The 24,688-nt window shown below is 41.0% G+C and overlaps 1 protein-coding gene across 1 annotated transcript in view; it reads right to left on the bottom strand.

Moving 5' to 3' along the window:
- Positions 1-24,688, bottom strand: part of LOC122799665 — a 1,990,791-nt gene that overhangs the window by 35,997 nt on the left and 1,930,106 nt on the right. The window contains exon 51 of the mRNA XM_044068913.1: positions 317-379. Within this exon, the coding sequence (XP_043924848.1) occupies positions 317-379 (63 nt within the window). The remainder of the gene's footprint in view (positions 1-316; positions 380-24,688) is intronic.

Here is a 24,688-nt window from a genome sequence, read left to right on the forward strand (position 1 = left end):
GTCTACTTATATATGACACAGATGCCGAGAACAACTTACAGCGACTTTACTTTGTAAATGCAGTTCATAAGAGTTTAGTACCCAGGATCAGCCAAGGAATACATCTCTAACATAAATTAAGGAACAGCTTTGCTACTTTGCTTTATGCTGGCGTTCCCCACTATTACCTGTGAACAGTCTTTGGGGACAGATGGTTCAAGCTGTTTTATATATCAGAACTACTGTGCTTTTGTAGTATGTATTTCTCAATCATGAAACAATGCTGCAGGAATTAAGAAAAAATATTAAATTCACACAGCCAATTTATTTGTTTTACCTAGTGAAGCACCATGAAAGCTGCTTGCGCTGTGGCACCGATGCGAAACAGACTTCTTTGAGCCTTTGGAAAAAAAAAAGAAAAAGTACTTAGAAAATGAAAACTGACATAACAGATGCATTGTAGAATACAGAAGAAAGCTAGCATATTTTCTCTAGTTAAGATATCACTTACTGGTCGTGGGAAAAAGTACAGATGTGTAAATATATGGAGTAAAACAGCAGATGTTAGTACAGGAATACATAAAATTAACAGAATTTAGCTGGAGGCAGAAGCCAATCCATTGGCCTAATCTGTTGAAGCAGCCAGGCATTTCATGGCTTATGGATGAAATCTAGTACCATGTCCATTAGAGAAAGCCCATTTAAAGAAGAAAGTAAAACTGATGACCAGAAAATCAACCACTCTACAATTGAAATACAACTGCAAAAAAACCTTAGCCCCTTCAATTCCTGGCTAATACAAACTAATACTTAGTCCTATAAAAATATAAAGCATGCTATCTGCACCACCCAAAAACATAAAAAATGACCATAGTTACCCAATTTCATTACCCTTTGTTGCACAGCAACAGAAACAACTAACTACTTCAAATACTCGGGTTTATGACTAGTCACTAACAGTCCACATCCATTCTAAAAATTCAAGGAGAACTCACTTCTCTTCTGGGCCAAGACAATCTCACCCAGTCATGGTAGCCATAGGTAAGGGAGTCCTTCTGGCTCAGCTTGAATATGGGCTTCTCATAATAGCCACAGCTTCTAAGAAGTACTCCTCCTCACTACAGACTGTAAAAAAAAAAAGTGTCACTTCATCACTAACTCACCCTCTCATGAGCACCACTTTCTCATTTTTATAACAGTTAAATGTCTCACAGTGCAGCACAGAGTAGATGTACTGCTAGGCTCTCTCATCTTCAAACTTCTCCAACCAAACTCATTCCCCATCACTAGATGCCAAACCTTATACTAAGCACATACACACACTGTGGGTAGAGGTCACATATCAAAATATATAAATTAAATTATTTACAGGATAACAAAGCCATACAAGAACCCTTGATTTCTGTAACTGGTACAAAAGTAAGCCACATACATCAGATTTTCAGGGGAAGGAACTTGTTTCTAAATACGTTCTGCTGGAACATGTAAGCATCAGAATACACATATACACATACAGATAGATGCTTCTTCATGATTCCTTTATTCACAAATCTAATCTTTTTCCCTCCCTGCGACATGACACACAACCCCGGACGTCTTGTATACCCAGTATGTGCCATCCCCTTTTGTTAGAAGAAGAAGATGCCCATATGCAACTATGAACACTATTTGCAACATTAAATTTGTTTCAATAATGCTATCATTACAATAATAACTAGTGAGCCATGGGGCTACTGCAAACTGTACAGAACCCATCTACCTTACTTCAATTATTTAATTGTAGCTGTGTATAATTCTGATATCCATCAGCATAGCTGTTCCAACCAGCTTCTTGTGCCAGTCCCATGAACTAGCTCCCCCCTCACCTCTTCAAGTGAAGAGCAAAAACAAAAATAAACAAACAAAAAAAAAAACTGCTGCAAAACTGCAGGATGCCAATTGGTTTCTATATATATATATATATATATATATATATATATATATATGGGTCCACTGCTTTTAATCAAATACCACTTATTCAAGAAAGAGCAGTAGACTGCTCAGTTATGCAAAAGTGCACTTATTCGAAAGCGCGCTTTTGCGAAACTCAGTTCAACGAACCGATAAAAAGATAAAAAAATAAAAAAAAACAGAAAACACTTACTAACATTACATTGAGTGGGAGGTTTTGCCCCCCACATCCCCCCTAATTAAATATACCAACTCCGAGATCACACTACAGTGGGGAACAGGTAAATTCCCTATTCCCCACTGTAGTGTACCTCGGCGCTTCAGTTTCCTTGAATGGTTCATTGAACAGTGCTTTGCAGAAGTGCACTTTTACGCGTAACCAAGGATCCACTGTTCGTTTTCAAACAAGTTGATTTTCGGTCTTTTACAGTAGACCCATATATATATATATATATATTCCTTACCCTAGCACACCAGTGATGTGGCCAGGTACACGTCCCCTACCCTGCCCCATACCAACCTGGTGGTCAGATACACCCCTCCCACCATCTTGCTCCAGCTTTTAAATGCAGGAGCCAGTTTTCTACATCTTGTCCCCAACCCTGTTTTCTCATATTTTAGTTAAAAAAAAAAAAAGCAAAAGAAGAAAAAGAAATGTTTTTTTTTCTTTTAAGCTGTAGCAAGCTGTTATTGAAGTTTATATCCTGCACACAGCGTTACAGCATTAGGGTTATAGTTCAGATTTTTTTTTTGTTTTACTTCTACAATGCTGGAAACTGATGGTTTAGACCACACACACACACACACACACACACACACACACACACACACACACACACACACACACACACACACAGACACACACACACACACACACACACACACACACACACACACACACACACACACACACACCCTCTCTCTTTTTCTATTAGAGCTGTTGTATTCTTCTTCCACCTCTGTAGAACAGCAACGTCAATCACATCAAAATCCCCTCTCATGTTCTTGTATAAAAATATAAACTGTTCCTGGAACCTGTAAAATCTATTTGCTTATTTATTTGATCAAGACAGTTTATACTCTTGGGATAAAATAAAGTGTGCATTTGAAAATTAAAGGACTAAAAGGAGGAACAACCAGTGGTTGACACGTCATCAAAATTCAAAAACTCAGAATATCTTTTCCTGCTTTATATTAACTATTTAGTTACCCATTATAGTGATCTTTCAAATAAAATGTCTCACTAAAAAGGCACCCTTTGAGGAATAGCTAAATGAGAGAGAGAATCCTTATCAAAACTGATGTGTTAGTAAGCAGACCAAAGACTGGTATATAATCTAGTCTGGATAAGTCAGGAAGGAAGGGCCAGCTCCTTCTTCTCCTCCTCAGATTTTGATCTAGGAAAAGGGGGAGATGGAGGCCTTTTTCTTTTTTTAGTTGAAACAGTCCCTGATGTAAAGATATTGGAGAGAATCACTGAAGCCTGATAGTCTTCTGCAATTGTGCTAAATATTCCTGGGCAAATAGCCAGATGCACAGTTTCAGATGTCTTGGTGATTAACTCCCAACTCCAGATGCCCTAGCACTAGATGCCTGGGCATTGGACATCTACTGTCATTGTAATAGATGTCCATTCATTGGGCATCCACTCTCATTGCAATCTAGTTGGCTGTGAAATGGGTATATGCATTTCTCATGTCTAATTCCCAGGTGTCCAAATCTTAATAACTGGGAAAGTGCCCAGTTATGTTGATTTCGATACTAGACATTACAAATGCATATGCCCAGGTATCCAAATCACAATAACTCGGAAATCGCCTAGCAAAGATGTGGCAGGAAAATGGAAATCTTTGAAGCAACAACTATAATGTATCAAGGTTTAGAGTCCACGAGGCACCCAGAAACAAATATTTGGGGTGAAAAATTATTTCTGTTTCTCTCTATTTGGAATGTTGCAGTCATACTGCTCATTTTCTTTCTCAGGAATTCTGGGCAAAACCAAAAATAATGTGGAGATAAATGCCCAAATTCAGGGACAATTTTTAAATATTACCCTAATTCGCTTAAAAAGTGAATAAAACATGTTTTGCATCAACATGCATTTTCTGAATAATAATAAGTATGAAACTCTGTCTGGCATTATCAACTGACTTAATCCTCAGTGAGTTATCGGAAAATCAAACAAATTTACAAAAGACAGGACAAAAATATGACAGAAAATCAAAGACACTTGAGAGATATGGTGCCAGTGTCAGATATTATTTAAACAACCATAATGGGAACTGAAATAGACTGTGAAATATAATTGGGAGTAAGTCATTTTAAGAGCTAACTGCAGTGATTGCAGGGTCATGGGAAAGGCATTCCTGGGAGCCATCTTGAGGTTAACAGTTAATGAGTACAGCTTAAGTGCCTATGCTCTCTTCCTGCATGCTACCACAGTTAGGAACATGGACTGTACTTTTATATGGTGTCAGAAGAGAACCTTGTTTAATATGCTACAGTGAGCATCAGTATACATGCATGAATATGGCAGCAAAATAGGACATCTTTGAGGCAAGACCCACCAGATAGCTGCAGAATGATAAGGTGAAAAGAATGATGGATAGTTCCACAGTATTTAGTCCGTCACTGCAGCTCAACATACAAGGTAATTTAGCTGAACACTGGAGAGCTTGGGTTTGGCAGTCTGTATTCATTATTACATAATGTTTAAATGATAAAACAGCAGATGTTGAGGTAATAGCCCATTAGCTGGGAATGAAAATATTTAGGGTTTATAATACCTTCTAGCTATCTGCTGAGGAACAGACAAGTTTAATAATGATTACAAAGTTTAGGTAGTACTTTAGCCTAGAAAAATGCTTTCCAGCAGTATGGCTGCCTGACCTCCATTCAAAAGTTTCTGCACTGAAAACAATCCACCAAAGAGGCAGCTGTGTGAGCAAATGTTTTACTGAGTGAGTTGTAAAACAGGTTGCCAAATGCCAATGGTATGCATTACCAGTCAGACTGGACATCTCTTAAGATGTGACTGCTGAGTCTGCCCAGGCTCACATGGACACTGAATGTATCAGTCTGGAAACACTCCATATTATCAAACGTTCATACTTTAAGCATGTTTTCCACCAGTAAAAGTGACTGAAGCCTGTTTGATTGCTTCTGTCAGCATTAAATTTGTGCAAGATCGTGAACAGTGGGGACTGGGGAATTTGCCCTTTCCCACTGAAGGTGTGACAGAACAGGTACATGGATACATTTTATGTATTTATTATAACTAAGGGCATTGATAATGGTGTGCTTGGTGCACAGTTTGTAATTGCTGGCAATAGCTCTGACATATTCAATTCTGTTGTAGTGCATGGAGTGCCATGATTATGCTCTAATATTGTCAAAAAAAAACAGTTAATTGCTTCACGCGCACAAAACCCAAACATAGCAATTGTTAAGCACCCCATCAAATGTTAAGATCGGATCTCGCACTAAGAGACAACAGTGCCAGTTAGCAAACAACAGTGGCAGAAGTCAAAGCAGCTTTGTTTCTGCCCGTTGTCTATTCGTATACTCTGATTTTGACTTTCTTTCAAAATCATTCCTTGACATGTCTTGCTATCTGTTTGACAGTGTTTAATAAGTGCTTTACTGGCTTTGAAAGCTCCCTATTGAGATGCTGGCACTTGAAATGCCGAGTCCGAAAAGCCGAAAAAAAGGCAGAAAACCCAGAGAAGAGTGAATCTCAAAAATCGCTCCGCCTTAAAACTTCTTTTTGCAGTGGAGGGAGGGCAACCCCCCCCCCCCAACTTATATGTACCAACTTCAAGATCACCATACTCTAGAGAAGAGGGAATATTCTGAGAAATGTCATCTTGAACTTAGTATATACAACTCCAGTCTTTTAGCCATTCAGTCTCTGTGTTTTGGAACACACTGTAGTGGGTTCAGACATTTCAAATGGTTACTGGCTTTGATAGCCAGCAAAACACTTTGTGCTTTTTTTCCCCTTTAACTAATAGTACGTGGAGCAGATAAATCTCCTTCCACTGCAAACAGCAATGATCAGATCTTCGATCATAAACTAATATGTGTTTTCAACAGGGATGGCAAGATTTACCTCTTGAGTTTCGCTCTTGAGGTGAATTTTTGGGTATCCATGTCTCAAACACATAATGACAAATTTACATTCGGAGACCCAATCATAATCCTCCATCTTGTACTCTGAATGGTGGTGCAGAATGTTATGCAGATGATGCTCACCAACAAGGACATTTTATCTTTTAGGAGTTAGAGGGATTCCTTGTAACAGAGCTTCACAGTACTCACATGTAGCATTCTGCTACTTGTTGCTTACAAGCAGAATCTTTTGCAAGGTCACAACAGGACATCTGAGCATCATCCTAAGGTGACTGTACCAGCTTTCTACTTGATTCTGGGTCAAAGGAAAGTCACGCTCTACCAGGTTATAGACATTCCAATGGTGGATGGGAAGTACAAGCAGGATATATCTGGCACAGCTTGCTTTCTTACCCTGTCTCCTCTCATGCCCGTTCAGATAATTCCATTTCACAAATTCAGCAATGGCCCTTGCCTTTTCAGATGTCACTTTTGCAATTTCATTGAAAGCATCCAGGACCTCATCAGGTGGCAAGACGTTAAGAACGGACATTAGTCTTAGGTGACTGGCTAGCCTAGGACTAGTCCCATAATCCACTCTGAAGTGTTGCCTCTGTATTTAATGCCATACTTTTTGCCCCATTTGGAAAAGGATTCCTAAATAGTAGCATACGGATTTTGGCATTGCACTGCACATATATAGACCATTTTGAAATTGGTCAGGATGCATCTTGACTGTAACTGCATGCCACTGCTATTCATGAGTTCTTCTACAAGACATCACAAATGGGTGTAGGTGGCTAAGGATTTCTTGCCCATAAGGCAGTTGGCTAGATGTGCTCACTTATTATTGCCTGGCATTCCTATTTTGTCATGCAGTCTATGAAGCTGGCAGCACATGGCGGGGGAAGTAAGTAAGAAAGGTGACATCACACAACACAATGTAGCTAGTTCACAGATCTGCCAAGTTAATGGTGATGAGCATTGATACCAGAGAGCAGCCATGTTGCATGGTAGAGACTTTTTGCAGGATAAAAGGGATGGACTTCTGCTGAATGGTCTCTACCAACACATCCCCCAGTGTGGCTTGCTGTTTTGTTATACCATCTCAGCTTTCTGAAGCCTGCAGGCAATGCTTCTCTTTAGAGCACATGTGGAAGACAAGCATTGTACTATGTTACCATTGGTTGTGAAGAAAGTATCTTGAAGAATCTGTCAGAGGATAATCATTTGATGTGTTTGCTCTATCTTCCATTTGCTTAATGGCAACATTTGCTGGAGAAGCTGATGGATTTGGGACATGTTGATGGGCTGTGCTTTTCAGGAGCTCCTCTCCTTCTTGGAGAGGTGGTATGAACACAGCATATTTTGTAATGTTTACCATTACAAGCCCAACAGGTCTTGCAGTTCTGAGTTTTTTCAAGATGGAAGGTATATCCCTCCAGCATAAGTTTTCTTCTACCCCTCTATCTCATTACCATCCAATAAATAGCCCAGTGGTGTCAGGAATGTATTGGGTGCCTGCAGATGTACTTGACCTGGGGTTTGCATTCTGTTGCAGTGGTGAATAGGGCTCTATGCCTTTACCATCTTACAGTGCTGAACTGTAATATGTGCATTTGTGCTTCTGAATTACTCACATCTACATAACTTTGCTCCTTCTGTTAATAGGAGATGTTATTTATTTATTTATTTGATTTTTGTTAACTGGGTAAGTCTACGAACTATACATACATATAGACAGTTTATGAACCCTTTTCAGACACAACTGGGGCCACATAGGCAGTAACAAACTACAGTTAAATACAACAATCTAAATACATACAAATAAAACAGATAGCAAACAATAAGATGCAAACATATTACAAAATTATGCAAACAGACTAAAAAAAAAAAGGGAAGAGTACTGCAAAGACAGAAACTTCTTGACTGAATGACTACTAACAGCCAGTAGGATGACTTCAAGCTTGAGACAGGTGCAGAATATAATATATTGAATGAGTGGCCATTTAAAGCATTACTTATAAAATATTTATTGGAATTTTCATTGATTACATTGCTATTACATTTGTGGCACAGGATGTCACCATATGACAAGTAGAAGTAATTAAGAACAAGGACATATATGAGGAAACGTACCTGATAAGCATTATACAAGATAAAAAGAATCAACAGCCTGCAGCCTCAGTTACAAGGCTACACGGACAGCAGTCTGGGAACTAAGTGAACATGTATCCTCAGCTCAAGGGCAACACCTCTCCCACATTCAACTCACACAGCTCAGCAGTCTGAGAACTAAGTGAACATGTATCCTCAGCTCAAGGGCAACACCTCTCCCACATTCAACTCACACAGCTCAGCAGTCTGGGAACTAAATGAACATGTATCCTCAGCTCAAGGGCAACACCTCTCCCACATTCAACTCACACAGCTCAGCAGTCTGGGAACTAAGTGAACATGTATCCTCAGCTCAAGGGCAACACCTCTCCCACATTCAACTCACACAGCTCAGCAGTCTGGGAACTAAGTGAACATGTATCCTCAGCTCAAGGGCAACACCTCTCCCACATTCAACTCACACAGCTCAGCAGTCTGAGAACTAAGTGAACATGTATCCTCAGCTCAAGGGCAACACCTCTCCCGCATTCAACTCACACAGCTCTGCAGTCTGAGAACTAAGTGAACATGTATCCTCAGCTCAAGGGCAGCACCTCTCCCACATTCAACTCACACAGCTCAGCAGTCTGAGAACTAAGTGAACATGTATCCTCAGCTCAAGGGCAACACCTCTCCCACATTCAACTCACACAGCTCAGCAGTCTGGGAACTAAGTGAACATGTATCCTCAGCTCAAGGGCAACACCTCTCCCACATTCAACTCACACAGCTCAGCAGTCTGGGAACTAAGTGAACATGTATCCTCAGCTCAAGGGCAGCACCTCTCCCACATTCAACTCACACAGCTCAGCAGTCTGGTAACTAAGTGAACATGTATCCTCAGCTCAAGGGCAACACCTCTCCCACATTCAACTCACACAGCTCAGCAGTCTGAGAACTAAGTGAACATGTATCCTCAGCTCAAGGGCAACACCTCTCCCACATTCAACTCACACAGCTCTGCAGTCTGAGAACTAAGTGAACATGTATCCTCAGCTCAAGGGCAGCACCTCTCCCACATTCAACTCACACAGCTCAGCAGTCTGAGAACTAAGTGAACATGTATCCTCAGCTCAAGGGCAACACCTCTCCCACATTCAACTCACACAGCTCAGCAGTCTGAGAACTAAGTGAACATGTATCCTCAGCTCAAGGGCAACACCTCTCCCACATTCAACTCACACAGCTCTGCAGTCTGAGAACTAAGTGAACATGTATCCTCAGCTCAAGGGCAGCACCTCTCCCACATTCAACTCACACAGCTCAGCAGTCTGAGAACTAAGTGAACATGTATCCTCAGCTCAAGGGCAACACCTCTCCCACATTCAACTCACACAGCTCAGCAGTCTGAGAACTAAGTGAACATGTATCCTCAGCTCAAGGGCAACACCTCTCCCACATTCAACTCACACAGCTCAGCAGTCTGAGAACTAAGTGAACATGTATCCTCAGCTCAAGGGCAACACCTCTCCCACATTCAACTCACACAGCTCAGCAGTCTGAGAACTAAGTGAACATGTATCCTCTGCTCAAGGGCAACACCTCTCCCACATTCAACTCACACAGCTCAGCAGTCTGAGAACTAAGTGAACATGTATCCTCAGCTCAAGGGCAACACCTCTCCCACATTCAACTCACACAGCTCAGCAGTCTGGGAACTAAGTGAACATGTATCCTCAGCTCAAGGGCAACACCTCTCCCACATTCAACTCACACAGCTCAGCAGTCTGGGAACTAAGTGAACATGTATCCTCAGCTCAGGGCAACACCTCTCCCACATTCAACTCACACAGCTCAGCAGTCTGAGAACTAAGTGAACATGTATCCTCAGCTCAAGGGCAACACCTCTCCCACATTCAACTCACACAGCTCAGCAGTCTGGGAACTAAGTGAACATGTATCCTCAGCTCAAGGGCAACACCTCTCCCACATTCAACTCACACAGCTCAGCAGTCTGAGAACTAAGTGAACATGTATCCTCAGCTCAAGGGCAACACCTCTCCCGCATTCAACTCACACAGCTCAGCAGTCTGAGAACTAAGTGAACATGTATCCTCAGCTCAAGGGCAACATCTCTCCCACATTCAACTCACACAGCTCAGCAGTCTGGGAACTAAGTGAACATGTATCCTCAGCTCAAGGGCAACACCTCTCCCACATTCAACTCACACAGCTCAGCAGTCTGGGAACTAAGTGAACATGTATCCTCAGCTCAAGGGCAACACCTCTCCCACATTCAACTCACACAGCTCAGCAGTCTGAGAACTAAGTGAACATGTATCCTCAGCTCAAGGGCAACACCTCTCCCACATTCAACTCACACAGCTCAGCAGTCTGAGAACTAAGTGAACATGTATCCTCAGCTCAAGGGCAACATCTCTCCCACATTCAACTCACACAGCTCAGCAGTCTGGGAACTAAGTGAACATGTATCCTCAGCTCAAGGGCAACACCTCTCCCACATTCAACTCACACAGCTCAGCAGTCTGGGAACTAAGTGAATATGTATCCTCAGCTCAAGGGCAACACCTCTCCCACATTCAACTCACACAGCTCAGCAGTCTGAGAACTACGTGAACATGTATCCTCAGCTCAAGGGCAACACCTCTCCCACATTCAACTCACACAGCTCAGCAGTCTGGGAACTAAGTGAACATGTATCCTCAGCTCAAGGGCAACACCTCTCCCACATTCAACTCACACAGCTCAGCAGTCTGAGAACTAAGTGAACATGTATCCTCAGCTCAAGGGCAACACCTCTCCCACATTCAACTCACACAGCTCAGCAGTCTGAGAACTAAGTGAACATGTATCCTCAGCTCAAGGGCAACACCTCTCCCACATTCAACTCACACAGCTCAGCAGTCTGAGAACTAAGTGAACATGTATCCTCAGCTCAAGGGCAACACCTCTCCCACATTCAACTCACACAGCTCAGCAGTCTGAGAACTAAGTGAACATGTATCCTCTGCTCAAGGGCAACACCTCTCCCACATTCAACTCACACAGCTCAGCAGTCTGAGAACTAAGTGAACATGTATCCTCAGCTCAAGGGCAACACCTCTCCCACATTCAACTCACACAGCTCAGCAGTCTGGGAACTAAGTGAACATGTATCCTCAGCTCAAGGGCAACACCTCTCCCACATTCAACTCACACAGCTCAGCAGTCTGGGAACTAAGTGAACATGTATCCTCAGCTCAGGGGCAACACCTCTCCCACATTCAACTCACACAGCTCAGCAGTCTGAGAACTAAGTGAACATGTATCCTCAGCTCAAGGGCAACACCTCTCCCACATTCAACTCACACAGCTCAGCAGTCTGGGAACTAAGTGAACATGTATCCTCAGCTCAAGGGCAACACCTCTCCCACATTCAACTCACACAGCTCAGCAGTCTGAGAACTAAGTGAACATGTATCCTCAGCTCAAGGGCAACACCTCTCCCGCATTCAACTCACACAGCTCAGCAGTCTGAGAACTAAGTGAACATGTATCCTCAGCTCAAGGGCAACATCTCTCCCACATTCAACTCACACAGCTCAGCAGTCTGGGAACTAAGTGAACATGTATCCTCAGCTCAAGGGCAACACCTCTCCCACATTCAACTCACACAGCTCAGCAGTCTGGGAACTAAGTGAATATGTATCCTCAGCTCAAGGGCAACACCTCTCCCACATTCAACTCACACAGCTCAGCAGTCTGAGAACTAAGTGAACATGTATCCTCAGCTCAAGGGCAACACCTCTCCCACATTCAACTCACACAGCTCAGCAGTCTGGGAACTAAGTGAACATGTATCCTCAGCTCAAGGGCAACACCTCTCCCACATTCAACTCACACAGCTCAGCAGTCTGAGAACTAAGTGAACATGTATCCTCAGCTCAAGGGCAACACCTCTCCCACATTCAACTCACACAGCTCAGCAGTCTGAGAACTAAGTGAACATGTATCCTCAGCTCAAGGGCAACATCTCTCCCACATTCAACTCACACAGCTCAGCAGTCTGGGAACTAAGTGAACATGTATCCTCAGCTCAAGGGCAACACCTCTCCCACATTCAACTCACACAGCTCAGCAGTCTGGGAACTAAGTGAATATGTATCCTCAGCTCAAGGGCAACACCTCTCCCACATTCAACTCACACAGCTCAGCAGTCTGAGAACTACGTGAACATGTATCCTCAGCTCAAGGGCAACACCTCTCCCACATTCAACTCACACAGCTCAGCAGTCTGGGAACTAAGTGAACATGTATCCTCAGCTCAAGGGCAACACCTCTCCCACATTCAACTCACACAGCTCAGCAGTCTGAGAACTAAGTGAACATGTATCCTCAGCTCAAGGGCAACACCTCTCCCACATTCAACTCACACAGTGATTGTGGAGACCACACCACTATCAGTAGTAGATCAATGCCATCCAGGAACAGGCAAGAATGGTCCTCACATATTCACATTTTGCTATGTGCTAAACAAAGTGACTTGATCATGGGGCTGGACTGCCAACCAGGAGAATACAGCATAAAACTGCATCCTATTGTACTGCATGGTCACACAGTCTGCCAGTAGCAATGAGGCAACAAAATGAAGAAATCAAATGGCTGGAACAGTTGAGTCCACAGGTAGAAAATTGTGCTGACTGAAGAGGTAGACACCATAATGGCAGTAATCAAACCTAAGAAAAAAAGAAAAAATCAGTATAGACTCCCAGGAATGAAGTAATGTGACACAATGATAACACTGTATTCTCAAGTCTGTGAAGAAAGTAGTGGTAATGATGCCCCAAGTCAAGTATTTCCTAGTTTTGGATGCCATCCGCAAATATTGTCAAAATACGCTTGAGAATAAGAGCTTCAGACTATGCAGCTTCAACATGCCATTTGGATGATATAGGTTCTTGTAAATGTCATCCAGGATCTTCTCAGTGTGAGAACTTTTTTAAAGGGGAGTGACCCACAATGTTGAAGGACTAGAAGGAGTATTGAATACCATTGCTAATATTCTGCCTTGTAGAGATGCCACAATAGAGCATGATGAGTGACTTTCTGGAAATATGACATAAGTACAGTATAAAGCAAATGCATGGTTCATCAAAGACATGTACCATGTATTAACTACCTAGGAAATACAGTTACATCATCAACAAATCTAAACTTAGTGGTCATGTAAAAGCCATAAGACTAACTGGTTCTGTAAAGATTTTTAGGGATTGTATGGTATGCGATTAATATAATCCCTAACCTGTCACAGCTTTCACTGTTCGTAAGAACATTGTTGGAAAACAGCAAACATAGTGAGTGGAGAGAAGCATTGTTTCTTTGAAGAAGCTAGTTGCAGGGGTCCCTACACTGATTTATTACAATACAAAGGAGCATATGGCAATGATGGTGGGTGAAAGCAAGGGGTTAAGCCAGTGGCCCATGGGTCATACGTCATGACAAATGTCCAGATCTGCTACACTCAAATTTGAAAACAAGAGATGATAACCATTGTATATGGGTACAAAACAACTCTATGAGCACATATATGGGAAAACAGCAATCATGAAGGCAGATCACAAATCTCTGCACAACATATTCCAAAAGCCCCTGTATTGAGCTCCACTGAGGTTACAGTGAATTATGCTTAGCCTCCAGTGGCTCAATATCCAGGTGCAATATAAACCAGACAAGTAATGTGCATATGGCTGACACCCTAAGCAGAACTTATTTAAAGGAAACTAACTGAAAATACCTGCAGTGTACCTCCCCATCACCAAGCAGAGGCAGCAAGAATTTCTCAGGCATGGATAATGACCCTTAAATGCAACATTTGAAAAGGACAATATAAATAGGTGGCCTGTAGAGAGATGAAATGCTCCACTGCTGATTTAGTCCTTATTTACTTATGAAATCAATTACAACCAAGGGCTGTTGCTCCAAGCAGATTGAGTAACAGTGTCCACATTGCTAAGACAACAGATGATGCAACATATTCATGAGGCTTACTTATGGGTGATAAAATGCAAAGAAGAGGCCACAGACCTGCTATTTTTGTTTGGGATACCTGAACAAATAGAAAAAGATGGTCTTGGAATGCAGAGAATGCAGTCTGTTCAGAAAGGAAGGAAATGTTATCACATGAGGTGCCAGAAAGGCTGTGGAATATGGAAGCTGTGCACTTGTTTCAGTTCCAGAAGCACTATCATATGTTATGTGTAGAGTGCTACTCAAAATACCTGGAGGTGGTAAAATACTCCTGCAAAGCAATCATCACAATGTTAAAAAAGACTGTTTGCCTATTGTGGTATTCTCAACTTCTTGGTATCAGATAAGGGGTTGCAGTTTTTCAGCACAGACACTAAATAATCTGTCACAGTTTAAGAGTTAAACCACATCTCAAATGGTCCACAAGATTGGCAAGCTACTGTGCTGGTAGAATGGAACTGTTCAAACCATAAGAAATATTAAGAAAAAATAAGGTTTTGGAGGCAACTAAGTCTGTTATCTTGCCTTCCTTGAGTTTTGCCCAGTGCAGGATCTGAGGTTGTCACTAGCAATAATTGTGAGTAGACTTCACTTAGAATTATCAGCATCACCTAGAATACTGCAAACTGCAGCAATTACATTTTTGTCATTTGTTAAGCCTCATTTACGCAGGTTCAGATGTTATCAGAATAATTTCCTAAAAGATGCAATTTCTTGACTATTTATAATTCTAAAACCATTTCTTGCAGTCATTTACATATATCCATTTGGATAAACTAAATTATATGTCTTTCCTTTTTGTCATAAAAGTGATACTTTGGCAATACTGGGATATACAGTGGAACTATACAATTATTGTATAAGCAATTGTTAATAGGAACAGAATCTGAGATACAATAACATTCTGCCCCCCCCCCCCCCCCCCACATTAATGCACTTCCATGTACTGCTGACCTGGCCTGCTAGTTGCTTGATCATTTATAGTACGGTGGGCATTCAATGTTTTTTTCTATCTGGTAAATGTTATTTATTTATTTATTTGCAGTTTGCCAGGATAGTCCAATTGGGCCATGAGGAGCCCATTTTCAATGGAGTCCTGGGGAGAAAAGCTCTAGAAAATACAGATACAGAATTATACAAGTTATTCAAGATAAGCAAATATTGGTACAGTGTACATATTAGTCTTGGGAGAAAAGCTCCAGAAAATGCAGATACAGAATCACACATGTTATGTAAAATTGACAGTTTGAGGAGCACATATTAGTACAGCAATTATTAGTGCAAGACAATAACAAAATCTTTACAAACAGTCACAGTTTTTAAAAGTTCTCCTAGTCTTTACAAGTAATTGTAAAATTGTAATTGCTAAAACCTAGCACTAAAGACACTGAGATCACTCCCCAAGGCTACAATATGGTAAGACTCGACCATCCCAAAAGAAAAGGTGGTGGTGTTGCAATTCTTTTTAGAAATCATCTAAATGTCACTACCCTCCCAGCCACACCAACTCAAGATAGCAGGATAGAAGCCATCATGATCAAACTCCAGTTAAATTCAAAAAAATCCCTTAATATCATCTGTATATACCTGCCTCCAGGCAACAATATACCTACCCTCGAAGATTTTCTTAGTTACATATCCGCCACTTATCCACAGGAAACTATCATACTAGGTGACCTGAACATAGACTGGAATAGTATTAATGAAGAAAATCCTTCATCCCATATCAACCTACATGGTTTCACTCAAACCATCACCTCCACTACTAGGCTCGATAAACATACTAATAGAGAAAGCATTCTAGACTGGATACTTATAAACAGAGTAAAAAATAATTACAAACTAGGAACCTTGCCAGATGATATCAGTGACCACTCTCTAACTTTTATAACAAGAGATAAAGCTGATTGGCTAAACCCCCACATTACTAGAAAAATACGCACCTCCAAACATTTTAATCTGGACCTATTTCAAACTGAACTCAGGGCATGTAACTGGAACCCCTTAAAAACACTTCCTCTTGAAAATGCAGTATTACATTTTAACAAAATGTTTTTATCCATTCTTGACAAACATGCTCCTGAACGTATTATTAGAATGAAATCTAATATAGCCCCTTGGCTGTCCAATGAAACCAAAAAGCTCATTCTCACTAGAAATAAAGTCTGGGCTAGATGGAGAACCCACAGAAATAACACTGATCTTCTAAACTTCCGACAGCTTAGAAATCTAACTAAAAAGGCAGTGATAACTGACAAAAAGAAATTCTATATCGAACTACAACAAACTCATCTTAATAATTCAAAACTCTTCTGGACCTCAATTAATAAACTCTTCTCCCCAGGAACTTCCAAAACACCTTCCCCACTAAATGCAGACCCTGACACCCCACAGCAGACTGCAGATGCCTTTAACTCTTTCTTCACAGAAACTATTCAAACTCTAGCTAAACAACTTAATGCCAACAATTTCTGCCCACCTCGTAACCAAACTAACTCCTCCTTTAAATTTTCACTACAACCAATCTCTACATCATACATACACAAACTTCTTCTAAAACTAAAACCATGTACCCCCTCGGCCGATAGGCTCCCATCTCTTTTTCTTCAAAAAGCTGCCAAGGTTATTGCATATCCTATATCTATTCTCATAAATAGGACAATCAAAGAAGGAATCATCCCCGAAATTTGGAAGGTCTCTCATATTATCCCACTACACAAAGGTGGACACTCAACTGACTATGCTAACTATAGGCCCATTGCTCTCCTCTCACCTTTGGCTAAGATCATGGAAAAATGTATCCACCTTCAACTTGTGCAATATCTCTCTCATCACAACATAATAGCAAACTGTCAACATGGCTTTAGACCACATCACAGTACCACCACTGCCCTGCTTTCTTTTGTAGATACCATTAATCAGAACCGCAACAACAACTTACTCTCATCTGCCCTCTTCATTGACCTGTCCAAAGCATTCGATATGGTTAACCACCCCTTGTTACTTAACACTCTTGAATCCCTCTCATTCGATACCCCAACCATCACATGGTTTAAATCTTACCTCACAGATAGAAAACAAGCTGTTCTCTGGGATAACCACACCTCTTCTCTCTTGCCTGTTTCCATTGGTGTTCCACAAGGCTCTATCCTTGGACCACTTCTCTTCTCCCTCTTCATTAATGATCTTCAAACAATAATCCCGCAAGCAACCTGCATTCAATACGCTGACGACTCTACGCTCATCTGCTCAGCATCTTCTAACACTGAACTTATCTCTCTCACCCAAACAGTGTTCAATACCGTAGAAACATGGTTCTCTAGTCGTTTCCTCTTACTAAATGCAAAGAAAACCAAACTTCTTCTTTTTGCCCCCACATCCAGGACCTCTCCCTTACACTTCTCTATCTCCTCCAACAGCGCCACTGTCATCTCACCTGACACATCAACTAAATTGTTAGGTATTACAATAGACAATAATCTCTCATTTGACCTACACATTAACAACTCCATAAAACTAGTTAACAGAAAGATAGGATCCCTATATCGAATTAGACCTTTTCTCACACCTTCAACTAGAACAAGGATCGCTCACTCCCATCTTATTTCTACTCTTCTGTATGCTTCACCTATCTTCACCAATATCAAAAAAACAAGCCTTTACAAACTGGCAACCTGCTATAATAACATTGCCCGCTTTGCTACCGGCAACCCCTATAAAACACATCATTGTCTAAACTTAAAACTTTTAGGCTGGCCTGAGTTTCAGAACTATCTGATAATCCATCAACTCTGCATTGCCCACAAAATCTTATACCAACCTAATAATACCCCAATACTCTCACAACTCATAATCCCTATAAAAATCTCAACTCTCTCCGCTCCTCCAGTAAACTTCTGACAAGTTCTATAAAATCAAATAATAATGCTGGTGACTCTCTTTTTACCAATGCTGTTGGGACAAAATGGAATTTGTTACCTACTAACATAACAAAGATTACATCATTGCCTCTTTTCAAACAAAATATTAAACTGCATTTCCAAAATCACTGGCTTTGTTCATGTAGTAAACCTGACTAGCTAATTTACTATTACTAACTAAATATAACTATCTCCCTTACTCCTTCATTCACTACTCCCTATTTGTCTTACTCTTCTTCCCCCACTGTTGTTTTGCTTTTTCTCCACAGTTAATCTCTATCGTTTCCCTTACTTTCTTTCACTCTACTTTCCTTACATACTTTCCTTTTTACTATATCTATTAAGTTCTCTTTTTTCTTCCTTCTCTTTCTCAATTTCTACAATGTCATGTAGATAGTATTGTGTTGTCATAGGAATTAACCCCTGTAGTAGTACTTTACATTGAAGGGTTTACTAGTCTTTATTTTTTGTTATTGCAAACCCTATTACTAACTCCAATATTATGATTGTTATTGTTATCATTATTTTATTTTGGTTTGATAGATTTTCTGTATGTATCTCACTCTGTGGAGCTTTTCTCCCCGGGCCGCTACTGAAAATGGAAATTTCTCCAGCTAGCCTAGCCCGGTCAACAAATGTAAAATAAAATAAATAAATAATTATTAAACTATTGATACAGTTGTTAAAAGTTCTACTAGTTCTTACAATTAATTAGAAAAATATTGATTAGTGCATTTTTTAAAAGTTGTACTAACTGATTCCTACTGTTATTAACAGTTATGATAATTCCTACAGTTTATTAGCGGTAAAAACTATAGGAGGCTATTAAGAGATGTTTTCGCTTCTAGAGAGTAGTTATGATGAAGGAAGATTATGAAGGATGGGAGCAAGAGCAGTGCCATTGTGATTTTAGGTGTGAGTGCAGTAAGGTTTTGAATGAAGAGAGGCTGCTAGTGGTACGGATGAGTGGAGGGAGAGAATTCCAGCAGCGTGATAGAGAGAAGGACATTAGTTGTTTGCCTGGAGGTCGGGCAGGTTTATGTAGTTCTATTAGACTTTGGGAATTAGATCTAAGGAGTCTGTCAGGTTGATGTAATTTAAAGGTGGTGGCAAGGGAGGGACAGAGAGAGGGACTGAAAATAAATTTGTGTACTTGGACAAGTTGAATGTAGGTGAGGTAGTTGGGCAGCTCAAGCCAATTCAGTCAGTGTATGGCAGTGCAGTGGTGGGAAGTGGATCTGTGACTGGTTGCAAATTTTGACATTTTACTGTAGCAAGAGGAGAGTTTTGTTTTGAGGGAGGATTGCAGGTTAGTAAAGACAGAGGTGCCATATAGGAGGGATGGGATAAGGTATGTATTAGCGAGGATGAGCTTGGTGGAGGGAGAGATGTAACGATTGTGATGATAAAGCATGCTGATTTTTTTGTGTGCTTTTTTGATATTTACTTGTAGATGGTTATCAAACTTTAGCTGATTGTCGATGAGGACCCCTAGTAATTTAGCAGTGGAGACTATTTCGAGAGGAATATTATTTTGACTAGTGACTAAGAATGAATGTTTATCTAGGGGAACGGTTTTGAAGTGGTAAATATCATGAGTTTAGTTTTAGTTGCATTAATTGCTAGTTGGTTATCCAGCATCCATTGTTTGGTGAAAGAGAAGGCATCTTGGGTTAATTTAGCTAAAGTGGAGACAGAAGAAGCAGAGCAGATTATTGTTGAGTTGCCGGCGTATTGGTCGAGGTTGGCATTGGGGATGGCTTGGTAGAAGTCATTTATGAATATATTGAATAGAAGAGGGCCTAAGATTGAACCCAGGGGGACACCAGTGGGGGTGTTGAGGAAAGCAGAGGTGGCTTTTTTCCATCTGACTGCTTGTTGCCTATTTGTGAGGTAACTGGTGAACCAGTTGATACAGGAGTGGGATAGATTTAATTTGGAGAGTTTAGTAAGACGAAGGTTGTGTGAGATGGTATCAAATGCCTTGGAGAGGTCTAAGAGGACAGTGAACATGATATGGCCAGAGTCACAAGTCTTGTTAACAGTTTCTAGGAAGGAGAGTAGAGCTGAGGTGGTGCTATGGCTGGGTCTGAGTCCATGTTGTGTGGGAGTTAGAAGATGGTTATTTATGAGATAAGGTAAAAGTTGTAAATAGATGCATTTTTCAAGAAGTTTAGAAATGAGGGATAAGATAGCAATGGGTCGAAAGTTAGGAATTTCATTGTTGTTGCCACCTTTGTGGAGTGGAATGATAAATGCCTTTCTCCCGAGCTGGGTAACACAGCATTCTGAAATAGACTGATTTATTAGAATACAGATGGGAAGAGCAATGCCTTCTGCAGCTACTTTTAGGAAGTAGGATGGTATTTCATCAGGGGCACTGGATCCAGGTTTCAATTTTAGAAGTTTTTTATGGTTGGTATAGGGATGGGGTTAATGGAGAAGGGAGGGGGTTGGCAGCAGGATGTGGTAGGGGAGAAAGGGTTACGTGGGGTGGGGAAGCTGAACTGTTAGTGAAGGATGATGTTAGTTTAGCTATGGAATTGATAAAGAAAGAGTTAAATTGTGTGGCTAAATGTAAATCAGCGGCATTTGGATCAGGGCAGGGGTTTTCTTTTTTCCAGGGTTGAGGAGAGAGGAGATTCCATTCCAAAATTTTTTGGGGTTGGTGTTACAGTTGGTTTGGAGTGTAGAGAAGTAGGTTTTGCGATCTGAGGTAATAAGTTTTTTACTTTATTATGAAGTGCTTTGTATTCATTGAGGGTAGTGATAGTTTTATTTTTGTGGTAACGTTTCCAAGCTTTATCCCAGAGCCACATAGTTGTTGTTGTGTCTTTCGGCTTTTCCCAGTTAGGGGTCGCCACAGCGGAACTCCGGTCCGCTAATGATTGGCAGTTGATTTTTACGTGCCGAGTTACCAGCCCTGACGCAGAACCTTCAATGAAGGTATGCCCATTTACGCATGTCTCCACGCAGAAGATGCTCTAGCTGAGAATTGAACCGGACAGCGTCTTACTGTGAGGCGACAACTCTACTGCAGCACCACCACCGCGGGCTTCGTACATAAGGTATTTCTGGTTAACCAAGGTACAGGATTGCTCCTTGTACATTTTGTTTTTAGAGGGGTAAAGGAGCTAATCAAGTACAGGAAAGTTGAGTTAAAAGTAGGTAACAGCATTTTCTAAGCTAAGGGTCTTTGGTGGGTTCCAGTTTGCTCTTTTTAGCACATCTGTGAATGTGCTAGTATTAAAGATTTTTTGGCACCGGGTGGAGACATAGGTATGAGTTAATTGTATGGAGGAGGGTAGATGGTTGGCAAAAATGGGGAAGTGGTCATCTAGTGAGTCAGGAAGAGTGCCACTATCAGAGATGTAATGAGGATGGGAAACTAGGATCCAGTCAAGGGTGCTTCCAGTAAGGAAGTTCTTGGAAGGCCTAGTTGTTGAATTAATCAGCTGAGTGAAGTTATACAAGTTTATATTGAGTGAGTTAGTGGGAGATTGAATTGTGGCCCAGTTAATGTTAATGTCAGCCAGGATTATAGTTTCATTAGTAATGTTAGCAGAAAACCATGAGAGAATATCTTCAAGGGTTGAGATATTGTCACCAGGGGGGATGTAAAGGGAAACTATGCATATAAGTTTGTGTTTATTTATGTGAATTAGGGCTGGAATTAGTTCTGCATTACTGAACTTGGGAATGGATTTGGTATAGGAGGTAACTAAGAGGACTTATGAGTAGAGGAGGGCTACTCCACCCCCTTTTTATGTGTTCTATCTTTCCTAATCATAGAGTAATTGGGTGGTATTAGTTCAGAGTCTTTTATATGGGGTTTTAGCCAGGTTTCTGAGATGGATAGAATATCAAGCTGCTTATAGAGAAGCTGGAGGTTGGGAATTTTATTGCATATGCTCTGAGCATTTAGAGCTGAGAAATGAAGGGTTTATCAGTTGTGAGAAGGATGCGGTTGGGAGGTTGAGGTGTGTGGGGGAGAAGGGCGAGGGTATGGGTGAATAGCTCCAGACAGAAGGATGGAGGAAGGTGACAAAAAGATATTTGAATTGCTTATTATGGAGTTTGTGCGTTATAAGCTTTAAGGACATGTGGCTAGTACAGATGGGAGGATTGTTTTGGGGGCTGGGTAAGAGTTTGTAAGTGAAGAGCATACTGTTGTAGAAGGGGTAGAGACTGGGGGATATATAGGTTGAGAAATGTGTGTGCTTTATGGAGGTAGGGTTAGTTATATGAAATGGGGGGGGGTGATTAGCATTGAGAGGTTGGGTGCAATAGCTTAAGTAAGATATGGTAATAAAAAGCAGTGTATGAGTTAGAAGTGAAAGAGGTTTGATAACCATGGTGTTTGGTTGGGATATAAGTAGGAGGGTGGGTTTCAGGTTGAGTAAATGTTCATGTAAATTGTAAAATATGGGTTTGAGTTCCTGTATAAATGTTGGGGAAGGCTATGGTATTGTGTTAGGAGTTTTGGAGTAAGAGGGGTGGAATACCTTTAAGTGGTAAAGTGTAGGAGGAGATTAATTATGAGTGGGGTGGAGTATATGGATTTGGTGTAGGAGGTAATGAGTGTGGTTTCCTATCTATAAGAGTAGAGGTAGTAGGGGTGGTGAGATTTGGGGGCAGAGTAGGGGAGTGGAGTGAGCACGTAGGGCAAACGGAGCGGGTAGAGCCAAGAAGACAAAGAAGACAATGAAGAACAATCAGTGGAATAGATAGCTAGTTCAAAGGTAAGAATGCACAGAGGTGAGGGAAAGTTATTGCAATGAGTGGTACAGGGAGTAGTAGAGAGGTTTGCAGAGGTTTAGGGCTAAAAAGTAGGGCAGTTATAGGATTAGCAGAGAGTTAAGGTTTAATTAGACTAGAAAGAAAATGGTTATCTGTAAGTAGAGGCCGTCATCTAGTGGACAATCCAGTTAACTGCAAGTATTGGGCCACCACGGGAGATCCCAAGGCTGGGAAGGACAAAAAAAAGTGGAGGTGGCTAGTTACTAATTTAGGCTAGAGTAGGGACACATGTGAGGGATACAAAGAATAAGTGGAGTTTGACTGCTGGCAGTCCTGGTAATGAACGCACTCTAACCACCTAGCAGGGATATGGAAGTAGTTATTGCTATAATAGTTAAGCATCAGGTGTAGATACTTTTCTCATTTCTTTTAATGTTTAGGAAAAACTCTAGGTTGTGTAGTTCGAGTCTTGTAATGAAAATAAGGTGCAGGTACTATTGGATGTCCAGCAGGGCAAAGCCGATAGTCATATAAGACAATGGGTTGAAAAGCTAAGGCGATATAGAGAAAAAGAAAATGAACTGGAGAGTAGTTTTAGAGTATCAACAACTAGCAGTGAAAAAAACAATACACAAATATGAAATAAAAGGTATGCAGCATAGGGAAAAAAAAACATTTTCAATCAGGAACATCAGACAAATAACAGAAGTGCAGAGCAATAGTGCATGACTCAAAATCTAGCTAGTATGATTACCATTAATGTCGCTAACAATGGTGTAGAGCAATATTCAAAAATGCATAGAATAAACCTGTTTCATATGTTCTCATTTGGACCAAATTAATCTTCACAGGGAGAGGTAATAGGCAAACATTGCTAGCACGACAAATTGACCAATTCACTAGAAAGCTCAGATATACATGTTACTATTACATAGAACTCAAGCGAAAGCACGTGTCTATAGTGGTTGAATATGGTTGTCCTGTTCGTTACATACCATAGGCAAATGCTTTAAATATAACCACTAAGTCTAAGCAAGCATGGGTCTGAATGATAACACTATGTTTTCCCATACACTGCATTGCACATGCAAGATATTTACACTTAGTCTTTTTCCTCTGGTTAGAAGTCAATGCTAACAGTTATGCGTATTTACAAAATGCTAACATGCGATTCTAAGCAGGGTTTTGTGACTGTGATTTCAAGTAGAGTTAAGTAACAAAGTCTGTATTAAAACGTTATAAAACAGGAAAAAGTTAGATGTCTCTATTTAAACTTTAGCACAGTATCAGCACATTTCTCCATTTACATATTGACAAGCTTAGTTCTGAACAAAAAGTAGTTAAGCAAAAGCAGTTACAATCGCATACTTACTAGGTGGTGTGGATGCTAGGGCAGGAATGCACAGCAGCCGAGGGCAAAAAAGGGATTCAAAGATGGCACCCTGTGGGGGTAGGTGCTTATGATACTTCTAGGGTGGATGTTAGTTAAAAGAGAGGAATGTGGGTAGAGTGTTTGCAGGTACAGAACCGGAAGACTGGTCCCAAGCCTCCAGGTACTGAGAGAAAGACAATTAGTCACATTCAAAAGAATAGGGGGATGGAGTAGAATACAGGCTCTGTGAAGAGTGCGAGAGGCAGTTAGGCTCAAAAGTATCAGTATCAGTGGCATGCTAGAACAGAATTTAAAAGTTGAGGAGAGGGGTAAAAGTGGAATGGTATGTCACCTGGTACAGAATATTCAGTCTCGCATCTCTGAAGGCCAAGTTTACACCAGGCGTGGAAGTGCTTACTATAAGGTATAACTCTCTGTCATTACTGACTAGCAGTTAACACAGAAGATTAAGGCTCTGGGTTGTTAAGCTACT

The sequence above is a fragment of the Protopterus annectens genome, chromosome 1.part0, assembly GCF_019279795.1.
Source record: "Protopterus annectens isolate FY-2018-M chromosome 1.part0, PAN1.0, whole genome shotgun sequence".
NCBI classification, from domain to species: Eukaryota; Metazoa; Chordata; order Ceratodontiformes; family Protopteridae; genus Protopterus; species Protopterus annectens.